This window comes from Crotalus tigris, unplaced genomic scaffold, assembly GCF_016545835.1.
Source record: "Crotalus tigris isolate CLP2741 ecotype Arizona unplaced genomic scaffold, ASM1654583v1 scf7180000020428.64018, whole genome shotgun sequence".
NCBI lineage: Eukaryota > Metazoa > Chordata > Lepidosauria > Squamata > Viperidae > Crotalus > Crotalus tigris.
The window spans coordinates 52,459-64,018 of NW_024098019.1; the positions used below are offsets into that span (position 1 = coordinate 52,459).

Here is an 11,560-nt window from a genome sequence, read left to right on the forward strand (position 1 = left end):
GGGAGGGAAGGATTTATACTCCTTGCAGACAGCTGGTCGTTTGCCTTCTTTTGGAGAGTCCTTGAGGCCACCTGTGTCCTCGGGGTCACCCGAGTGGTGCAAATGGGTGTGGAGCCTTCTTGGACCTGCTGCAAGGACTGCGTGTGTTGTGGAGCTGTGCTTTCTGCAGGACGTTTTCTGCCCTGTGTCCCTTCACTCTTGAACACCATTCCCTGCCCTCCAGTCAGAGCTGAAGAAGTTTCTGGGAGGAGAAGCGAAACGTCTTCAAAGAAAAACAAGAAATTTTAGTTGCCTCTTGAAAAAAGCACCTTTGGGATAACGATGGACCTGGACGACTGAGAATCTCCACAGACATTTAACTTTGAACACTAAACGAGCCGTTGTAAGTCAAGGGCTACCTGTATATATTATTGCACCAAAAGCATTAGCAATTTAATAATTGTGTTTTTTATGTTGCCACTTCAAATCGTAGGCTGCCTTCCGGTTCCTCTTTTCAATCAGAAGAAAAGGACCAAGCAACCTCTGACATCAAACCCGCTTAAAAATGACCTAAGCAGTAACAATTCAGCTGATCAATTCAATTTCTCGGCCATGCTCGCAGGTGAGTGAGGGGTGGACTGCACATTTTTTGGAAATACACTTTTATTGCAAAAAAAAATATTTTTCTAGCCTCGGGTTAAAATTTCGGGACCCAGCAAAATAAATCCCTAGCACAGTGATGGCAAACCTTTTAGAGACCGAGTGCCCAAACTGCAACCTAAAACCCACTTATGCATCATCGGGTGCCGGGTGGGTGTGGCCCATTAGGTGGGTGTGGCCCATTGGGTGGGTGTGGCCCCCTGGGTGGGCGTGGCTGCGGTGATAACAGCAGACTGGGTGGGACTAAAAAGTTCAATCAATCAATTCCAACTTTGCGAGATCTTTTTTTTCTCGCGAGAAGTTGAAATTGACTGATTGATTGAACCTTTTTTTTTTTTTTTGCACACGGCAGCAGAGGCCTAAAGCGAAAAGGTTTTATAAAACCCAGCTGAAGGCCTAGGACTGGGGCGACGGCACACGTGCCCACAGAGAGGGCTCTGAGTACCGCCTCTGGCACCCGTACCATAGGTTCACCACCACTGCCCTAGCATTTAAATTATAACTCTTGTAACTTCACACTTTTTTCTGCCTTTTGAACGGTTAAGATTACAGGAAGGAATGTTCTTTAATGTGCTTTCGTATTGATGTAAAAAAAGAGAGAAATTTATCATTTTCTTTATCCTTGAAAAGCCGTCTATGGATATTTCTGCCAGAATTAATTATTGGAATAATAATTAGTTCTATTCTTATTGAAAGAGAGGGAAAGGGAAAAGTGAAAAGTTTCTACCTGGCATTTGCCTCGTGTCTCTACCATTGCATATCTGAAAAATGTAAATGTATAATAGGATAACCATAAATATCACCGCTAACCCAGCTTTTTCCAAAAGGACATTTACTCACATCCCATCCATGCCTTGAATTAAAATTAGAACTGAAAGATTATACGAGTATCATCTTATAAAAGAGCTTTATTTAGATAGAGGGCTGAGTCTATCATGAGTTATTAGCCATGTTTACAGGCAGTTTTTTTTTTCCAATTTCCAGAAGCTGGGGGTAAACAATATGAAATACAGAATAAGGGGGACATAAGGGACATAATAAGGGACATAATTCAATCTCCTGCTTGAGCAGAAGACCCTATACTGGGGGTCCCCAACCCCAGGTCTGTGGACCGTCACCGGTCTGTAGCATGCCAGAAACCAGGCCACCCAAACAAGTGAAACCCCATCCAGGGATGCAAGCAGCACATGTAACCGCACCCCCTGCAGTCCGTGGAAAAAGTCTCTCCATGGAACTAGTCCCTGGTGGCCAAAAAGTTGGGGGTCACTGCCCTACACCATTCCAGACAAATAGTTGTCCAGTCTCTTCTTAAAAGCCACCAATGATGGAGCACCCACAACTTTTGGAGGCAAGCTGTTCCACTGGTTAATTGTCCTCTCTGTTAGGAAGTTTCTCCTTAATTCCAGGTTGCTTCTCTCCTTGATTAGTTTCCACCCGTTGCTTCTTGTCCTGCCTTCTGGTCCTTTAGAGAATAGTTTGACCCCCTTCTTCTTTATGGCAGCCCCTCAGATATTGGAAGCCTGCTTTCCTATCACCCCCTAGTCTTTCTTTTCACCAACTAGAGACATACCCTATTGCTGCTATGATCAGCATCATATTATTGTTGTAATGTAAAGTTTAATTGAGTGGCTAGCCGTGGAGAAGATGCAATTCGTATCTAGAATTTTAAATCTGATCCAGTAAAACAGGGGTCACCAACCCCTGGTCCGTGGACCAGTACCAGGCCACAGCATGCCCCATCCCCATCTACAGGATGCAGGCAGCGCACCAAACCACGTCCCCTCCGATCCACGGAAAAAACTCTCTTCATGTAAGCAGTCCCTGGTGCCCAAAAGGTTGGGGACCTCTGCAGTAAAACATTTCATCGTAAGAGGCCTTTAAAAGTTAGACCATCCTTTCCCATCCAACTACCCTCCAGATCAGCGTGCCTGGTGGAGGAATTCTGGGAGTTGAAGTCCACAAGTCATAAAAGGGCCAAGTTTGAAAACTCCTGCTCCATATGGTTTATCCCTTTGGATTGGGAATTCTCATCGTTACAGTCACATCTTCTCTGAAGCTCTTCAGATTGGAGACAGCTGCATTAAACTAATGGAAACTAATCAAGGAGAGAAGCAACCTAGAACTAAGGAGAAACTTCCTTACAGTGAGAACAATTAATCAGCGGAACAGCCTGCCTCCAGAAGCAGTAAATGCTCCAACACTGGAAGTTTTTAAGAAGAGACTGGACAGCCACTTGTCCGAAATGGTCTAGGGCAGTGGTTCTCAACCTTTCTAATGCCGTGACCCCATAATACAGTTCCCCATGTTGTGGTGACCCCCAAGTGGGTGTGGCCACCAATAAGAGGGAGTAGGACAGCTAGGGAAAAGGGAACAAAATGGTGGACAGCATGGTTTGGCGACCCCCATGAAATGGTCGTTCGACCCCAAATGGGGTCCCGACCCACAGGTTGAGAACCACTGGTCTAGGGTTTCCTGCCTGAGCAGGGGGTTGGACTAGATGACCTCCCAGGTCCCTTCCAACTTTACTACTATTACTATTACTAAAGGAATCACTTATGAATAAATCTGCCAAAACCTGGATGGCAGATAAGGCTGTCTGGAAATAGAATAAAGCATAAAGCAGAGACACCAGCAATGGATCTATTCCCTTAAAGCAATGTTTTGCAACATCAGCAGCTTTAAGATGTATGGACTTCAACTCCCAGAATTCCCTAGCCCTACTGACTGGGGAATCCCAGGAGTTGAAGCCCACATATCTTAAAAGTTAACGAAATGAAGAAATACCGCCTCAAAACTCAGGTACGGTAATCAAAAATTCAGAAGTGGAGCATTACGTCACAAGGAATGTTAACAATGCACATATAACACATTCCGCATTTTCTTTCTTAATATTGGATCAGGACCTGGATTCAAACTGATCATTCTGTGTCCTTTGACTTTTTTCAAGATTTCGGATGGGAAACTGAGAAGCCAGAACCGATCCAACTGCAGAAAACAGTAGGCACCGAGTAAGTAGGTCCCACCTCTTTATATCCCTGAAATCAAATGCATTTCCTGGTTATGGAAATCAATACTGTATGGCTACAGAGAGTCCTTGACTTACAACCGTTCATTTAGTGACCATTCAAAGTTACAACAGCACTGAAAAAAATCTATGACCATTTCTCATACTTATGACCTATGACATCTCTCATACTTACAACCGTCGCAGCATCATTGTGGTCATGTGATCAAAATTCAGACGCTTGGCAACTGACTCATATTTGTGACGGCTGCAGTGTCCCAGGATCACTTGATCGCCTTTTGCGACCCTTTGACAAGCAAAATCGATGGGGAAGCCAGGTTTATTTATGAGACTTATATACCGCTTTAAGTGCAAGCACTCTCTAAGCGGTGTACACCAGTAAGCAATGTATATATATATTTACATTGCCCCCAACAATCTGGGTCCTCATTTTACCTACCCCGGAAGGATGGAAGGCTGAGTCAACCTTGAGCCGGTGAGATTTGAACCGCTGACCTGCTGAACACAGTCAGCTAAAGTGGCCTGTAGTACTACACTCTAACTGCTGCGCCACCTCGGCTCATTTCAACTGTTTTACTCATTTTAAAAACTGCAGTGATTCACTTAGCAAGAAAGATTATAAAATGGGGGCAAAACCCACTTAATGACCGCCTTGCATAGCAACGGAAGCGATGGGCTCCGTGGTGGACGTAAGTCAAGGGCTGCTTGTATCCTGTATGTATGCTTTAATCTTCTTCATTTGTGGTAATGACCAAACCTTTTCTCCACAGCCCAACAGAGCTTGTTATGCCATCTTCTTTGTTGAGGCAACAACACACATCAAAGCCGACAATGCCTCATACAGGAAGCAACTGGAGGTGGGTGACAAGATATTCTCCAAAAGGAACGTCAATGCACAGTTGAGGTCATTGTTTGTGAGCTTCTGGAACCGCATCCTTTTATGTCCGATCTGCCTTTGTGCCTCTTCCGATTGCTTTTAATCCTCAGATCAGGCCTTTTGCCAGAAATGACAGGGAGGGGAAAAAAAAAAACCTTACAAACTGGGTAGGAGGGAGAGCTGTCGGTATAGACCAGTGCTTCTCAAATAGTGGGGCGCGCCCCCCGGGGGGGCGCGAGGCTCCATAAAGGGGGGCTCGTTTGACCTCGGCAAATACTGTCATATTGGACGCACGTGACACACGCAAAAGACCCGATTGGATAGACAGTCGCGCGGGGGGGGGGCGCAAAATGTTTTCTTCTTCCTAGGGGGGCATGACAGAAAATAATTGAGAAGCACTGGTATAGACAGAGAGAGCATTTGAACCCCAATGCAGACCTCTTCACCCAGCCCATGGCAATTCTACCCTCCTGCCCCTTTGATTCTATTTTTATGGCAGCTTGTTCTATGTGCTACCACTAGCGCAAGGGTAGGCAACCTTGGCTCTTTTACGACTTGTAGACCTCAACTCCCAGACTTTCTGAGCCAGCATGGGGGAACTATGGTCCCTTCATGACTGGTGGACTTCAACTCCCAGAATTCCTGAGCCAGCATGGGGGAACTATGCGGAGCTGGCTAATTAATAGTTGATTCCTTGTCTCTTTGGTTCCTGTGATGTCTACTTTAAGACCATCTAGGATGGGTGGGGAACCATGGCTCTTTTATGACTTGTGGACTTCAACTCCCAGAATTCCTGAACCAGCATGGCTCAGCTTGGAAACTCTCCCTTTTCCCTCAGCATGACTGGCTCAGGAATTCTGGGAGTTGAAGTCCACGAGTCATAAAGGGGCCATAACTCCCATGCTGGCTCAGGAATTCTGGGAGCTGAAGTCCACGAGTCATAAAGGGGCCATAACTGCTGGCTCAGGAATTCTGGGAGTTGAAGTCCACAAGCTATAAAAGGGCCATAGTTCCCCATGCTGGCTCAGGAATTCTGGGAGTTGAAGTCCACCCCTCTTAAACTCGCCAAGGTTGAGAAACACTGATTTAGGGAAATAAAATCCCGGATGATTCTGATGGGTTAGATCAGGGGTAGGCAACCTTGGCTCTTTTATGACTCGTGGACTTCAACTCCCAGAATTCCTGAGCCAGCCTGGCTCAACTTGGAAACCTCTCCCTTTCCCCTCAGCGTGGCTGATTCAGGAATTCTGGGAGTTGAAGTCCACCAGTCATAAAGAGGCCATAGTTCCCCCATGCTGGTTCAGGAATTCTGGGAATTGAAGTCCACGAATCATAAAAGAGCCAAGGTTGCCTACCCCTGCCTAGCGCCACCCCACCCCTCCCAACCCTTACCTATCTTAATAAAGACAGGGAGGATTGTCATATATTTGGGGATTCAGCAAAGAGCATAAGGAGTATCCAAAGGATCCTGGGAGCCCTTTTACATAATACAGGTAGTCCTCAACTTACGGCCACAACTGAGCCCCAAATTTCCGTGAGAAATTTGTCAAGCGAGGTAAAAAGACAGAGAGATAACATTAGTCTTATTTCACTCCAGGCAGGAGGAAAGCACTAATGTTTGGAAAAGAAATGACTTCCCAGCTTTTGGCAACAGAACGGAGAACAAAAAGCTTTCACAGCTGGACGACCACCCCAGTTATTGGATGAAGCCTGGACACATGTACCAGAAGCCAGCAGCCCTGCCACAGGCATCGGAGAGAAGCAGGACAGATGCGGCAGAAGATTGGGATCCAGCTGTTTCCCAGTGGCCTGTGGTACCAACAGCCCGATTCAGAAACCTGCAGACCCAGGATCCCTCCTACACATTTAAGCCCAGCCCTTCCCAACAAAACGCCCTCAAGGAAAAAGCTGACAATTTGCAAAAGAGCCAAACGATTCAGGTAAAAAAAATTCATGCATGCATATATTTTTATAAAGGACGTTGGGGAAATCTCCTTCCGAACCTACTTATTTTCCAAACTGAAAAATAGTCGCTTGAAGCCTTTGGTGACTTATATAGATAGTTCTCGACTTACAACAGTTCATTCAGTGATCCTTAATAATAATAATAATAAAGTTGGAAGGGACCTTGGAGGTCATCTAGTCCAACCCCCTGCTCAGGCAGGAAACCCTATACCATTTTAGACAAATGGCTGTCCAGTCTCTTCTTAAAAACTTCCAGTGTTGGAGCATTCACAGCTTCTTGGAGGCAGGTTGTTCCACTGATTAATTGTTCTAACTGTCAAGAAGTTTCTCCTTAGTTCTAGGTTGCTTCTCTCCTTGGTTAGTTTCCACCCGTTGCTTCTTGTCCTGCTTTCAGGCGCTTTGGAGAATAGCTTGACTCCCTTTTCTTTGGGGCAGCCCCTGAGGTATTGGAATACTGCTATCATGTCCCCCCTTGTCCTTCTCTTCGTTAAATGATACAGACCCAATTCCAGCAACCGTTCCTTATATGTTTTAGCCTCCGGTCCCCTAATCATCATTGTTGCTCTTCTCTGTACTCTTTCTAGAGCAGTGGTTCTCAACCTTTTTAATGCCGTGACCCCCAACCGGTCGTAAGTCGAGGGCTACTCAACTGGTGCAGCACCGTTTGCAGAATGGGACTTTTGGCGGGCTCAGCAGGGCAGAGACAGCCTGGACAATTCCTATTGGCTTTTGAAAGCCAATAGAATTAGACTCTGTTCAAGAGAGTCTATTCTATTGGCTTTCAAAAGCCAATAGAATCAAAGGGAGTAGCACAGCTAAGGAAAAGGGGGAAAAAAATGGCGGACTGCGTTGTTTGGCGACCCCCGTGAAATGGTCGTTCGACCCCAAATGGGGTCCCGACTCACAGATTGAGAACTGCTGTTCTAGAGTCTCAACATCTTTTTTACATCGCGGTGACCAAAACTGGATGCTGTATTCCAAGTGTGGCCTTACCAAGGCATAGTAGAGTGGTATTAATACTTGAAAAAAAGTGACTTAGAACCATTTTTCACACTGATCACCGTTGCAGCATCCCCGTAATCACGTGATCAAAATCCAGACACTTGGCAACTGGCATGTACTTATGATGGTTGCAATGTCCCGGGGTCCTATAAATCAACTTTTGTAATCTTCTGACAAGCAAAGCCACTTAACAAAGCCACCGTGTTACTAACTTAACAACTGCAATCATTCGCTTAATAACCAGGGCAAGGAAAACCATAAAATGGGGCAAAACTCAATAAATACAGCAGTGGCCAAAATTGTGGAAACCTTTTAGGAAAAGTGTATTTTTGAGGTTTGATGGCTAATAACACCAATTTTGGGGGGGGAATACCATAAAATTACATATCAATGGAAAGATCATTTAATCAAGAATGTAATGCAACAAAGCTTTTTCAATTATCCGTACTGTATCGTATGAAAAGTTGTAGCCAAATAACCAGAAAAAGGAAGCACAACTTGCTCAGGTTGGTCTCAGGTAGCTTTCCTTCACCTGATGGTAGCCAATGAGTGTGAGTGTTTAGAGAGCCAATCGGGCGTCATCTTGTTTTGGCCATGAGCCAATCAGATCACAGTAGGATTCAGTCATTGCTGTCATGTATTGAAGCCGAGAGGAGGACATTTGTCAGTGTGTTATGTGATGGCTATCAAGTTGGTTGGGTTTTTTGTGTTCTTTCATTGTGCGAGCTTGTAAAACGTAATAAAATTAAAGTCATGGTGCAAAGAGTTGTCAAATAGCATTATCAAGTGAACAAGGCTACAGTTATAAAGAAATTAGGAAAAAAAAATGGGTGGAAACTTAACCAAAAGGTGTCATTTCTACTGTACACTTTTCCCAAAAGGTTTCCACAATTTTGGCTGCTACTGTAAACAGAAATTTGGGGCTGCATCGTGGTCGTTAAGTCGAGGACTCGCTGTAAACAGACACGTTCTCACTTAAACTCAGACATGATGAAATCATCTTCGGCTTATCTGTCTTCTTCTTCTTCTTTTTTTTTTTTTTTTTGTCCCTGTGTCAAAGAAAAAGCCGGTGGGCCAGTCTAAAAGGAAAGAAAAAGAGAATTCTCTCCGAATTTTATCTGCTGTCATTGAGAGCATGAAGCACTGGAGCCAGTATGCTGGTAAAACTCCACTGTTATTTGAAGTCCTGGGTGAGTATTCTCTGGTATTTATTTATTTATTTATTTATTTATTTATTTATTTATTTATGAGACTTATATACCGCCTTTAAGTGCAAGCACTCTCTAAGCGGTGTACACCAGTAAGCAATGTATATATATATTTACATTGCCCCCAACAATCTGGGTCCTCATTTTACCTACCCCGGAAGGATGGAAGGCTGAGTCAACCTTGAGCCGTGAGATTTGAACCGCTGACCTGCTGAACACAGTCAGCTAAAGTGGCCTGCAGTACTGCACCCTAACTGCTGCGCCACCTCGGCGCAGGATTGTGGGGGCACTTTTCCATACCAAAATATTGGTCTTACCATCCCAAAGAAGCCGATTACTTTTAAAATATTCCAGCCAACCTCTTCAGCATTTCACTTGGCAACTAGGATTTATTTATTTACCACGGTTACAGCATCCTGGAGTCACGCGATCGCCATATGCGGCCGTCCCACCCGGCTGGCTCCTGACCAGTGAAGTCAATGGGGGAAGCTGGACCTGCTTAACAATGGCAGGATTCACTTAACAACCGTGGCAAAAAAAGTCACAAAATCAGGTGCAACTTGCTTTGTTGTTGTTAGTTGCGAAGTTGTGTCTGACCCATCGCGACCCCATGGACAAGGTTCCTCCAGGCCTTCCTGTCCTCTACCATCTTCTGGAGTCCATTTAAGCTCACCCCTCCTGCTTCAGTGACTCCATCCAGCCATCTCATTCTCTGTCGTCCCCTTCTTCTCTTGCCCTCCATCTTTCCCAGCATCAGGCTCTTCTCCAGTGAGTCCTTCCTTCTCATTAGGTGGCCAAAGTATTTGAGTTTCCACTTCAGGATCTGGCCTTCTAAAGAGCAGTCAGGGTTGATCTCCTCCAGGACTGACCGGTTGGATTGCCTTGCAGTCCAGGGGACTCGCAGGAGTCTTCTCCAGCACCAGAGTTCAAAGGCCTCCATTCTTTGGCGCTCAGCCTTTCTTACGGTCCAACTTTCACAGCCATACATTGCAACTGGGAAAGCCATGGCCTTGACTATGTGCACTTTTCTTGGTAGGGTGACCTCTCTGCTTTTTAGTATGCTGTCTAGATTTGCAACTTGCTTAGCAATGGGGATTCTGCTCCCAATTGTGACCGTTAAGTCGAGGACCAGTGACACTCTCAACTGCTTGCTTACAAAAATAGCAGCACGTCTTACACATCCCCATTTCTGTCAATATATGTTTATCTCCACAAGCCAGGAGGCAGTCAGCTGTAGTAAAGCTGAGAGGCTCCTTATACAGCCTTCAGTCAGTGTGTTGCCCTGGGCAGGCCCTCACCTGTGCTAAATCTGGACCTCTATCATAATTATCATTTCTAAACCACCATGTCTCTTCTTACTGTTAGACACAAAAATACACAAATTGAAATCCACTCTGAGTTACAAATAGAAAGGAAGTTTATTAGACTTCACAACAAAGTCTAAAAAAATAACGGTTTGCAAAGTGTGGTGGATTCAGGAAGGCAATGCAATGTAGCCAAGCACTGAACCACACCCCAAATTCCAAAATCATATATTATTATACATCCTATCGCGACGCCCCATTCCCTCCCCCATGGCCCCATTGGCTTAGGCTTTGGAGGTTACAATCTATCAGAAGCGCCTAAACAGAATACATTATACTAATAAGATCCCTCCCCTACTATCCTATATCAATTCTAGAGAGAGATCTTCTACACCTGTTAGATCCAATAGGGTACCAGGTACCAAAAGGTACTTAAAAACAATTCCCAGATGGTGACTCACACTGGGCCCCATGGTAACTCCTGTTCTCCCCCCTTCCTCCACCTGAGGTTTCTATGTTCCCTATATACTCGAAGCATCTACTCAGGCAATTGATTATACAATAATTATAAAATATAAAATATGATTACATGATAATACTGAAAGCATATATTTTTTTATTTTTAAATTTCCCCCACATTACAAAAAGCCACCGAAGAGGGTTTGTCTTCACTCTGAAAAGCTTTCAGACTAATAATTACACTGCATTATTTAGGTGTTCTGGATTCCGCTGTTACCCCTGGACAATTTGGGTCAAAAACTTTCCTTTTGAGGGATGGAAAAGAAACCGTGTCGTGCGTATTTTATGAGATTGTAAGTGTGTATATATATATATATATATATATTTGTATAATCTTTAATCAAGGATGCATTAGGTATGCTGAATCTATGACAATCTACATCAGGGATCCTCAAACTTGGCCACTTTATGACTTGTGGACTTGGCTGGCTGGGGAATTCTGGGAGTTGAAGTCCACAAGTCTTAAAGTGGCCAGGTTTGAGGATCCCTGCTGTAATCTAATACATAACTACAGGTAGTCCTTAACTTACCACCTTAGTGACCATTTAAAGTTACGATGTCACTAAAACAAGTGACTTACGACCGTTTTTCACACTTACGGCCGTTGCAGCACCCCCGTGGCCATGTGATCAAAATTCACACGCATGGCCGACTCATATTTATGACAGTTTCAGTGTCCCGGGGTCACGCGACCCCCTTTTGCGACCTTCTGACCAACAAAGTCCATGGGGAAGCCAGATTCACTTCACAACCGTGTTACTAACTTAACAACCACAATAATTCACTTAACAATTGTGGCCAGAAAGGTCGTAAAACAGAGCAAAACTCACTGAACAACTGTCTCGCTTAGCAACAGAAATGTTGGACTCAATTGCAGTCATAAGTCGAGGACTACCTGTATAGGCAACGCATCCTGGTTTTAGCAGGTTCTTCTGCCCAAGTGATCCTTTGTAAAGATTAGATTATTTCTCTATAGATCAGTGGTTCTCAACCTTTTTAATGCCGCGACCCCCAACCGGTC

The 11,560-nt window shown here is 44.6% G+C and overlaps 1 protein-coding gene across 1 annotated transcript in view; it reads left to right on the forward strand.

The window, feature by feature from the left end:
- LOC120318775 (spermatogenesis-associated protein 22-like) overlaps positions 1-10,832 on the forward strand; it is a gene marked incomplete at its 3' end in the record, with an annotated part of 46,234 nt that extends 35,402 nt beyond the window's left edge. Inside the window, exons 3-8 of the mRNA XM_039366833.1 lie at positions 473-601; positions 3,587-3,647; positions 4,435-4,521; positions 6,139-6,481; positions 8,569-8,698; positions 10,735-10,832. Of these exons, the coding sequence (XP_039222767.1) occupies positions 473-601; positions 3,587-3,647; positions 4,435-4,521; positions 6,139-6,481; positions 8,569-8,698; positions 10,735-10,832 (848 nt within the window). The remainder of the gene's footprint in view (positions 1-472; positions 602-3,586; positions 3,648-4,434; positions 4,522-6,138; positions 6,482-8,568; positions 8,699-10,734) is intronic.
- Between the last annotated feature and the right edge of the window lie 728 nt (positions 10,833-11,560).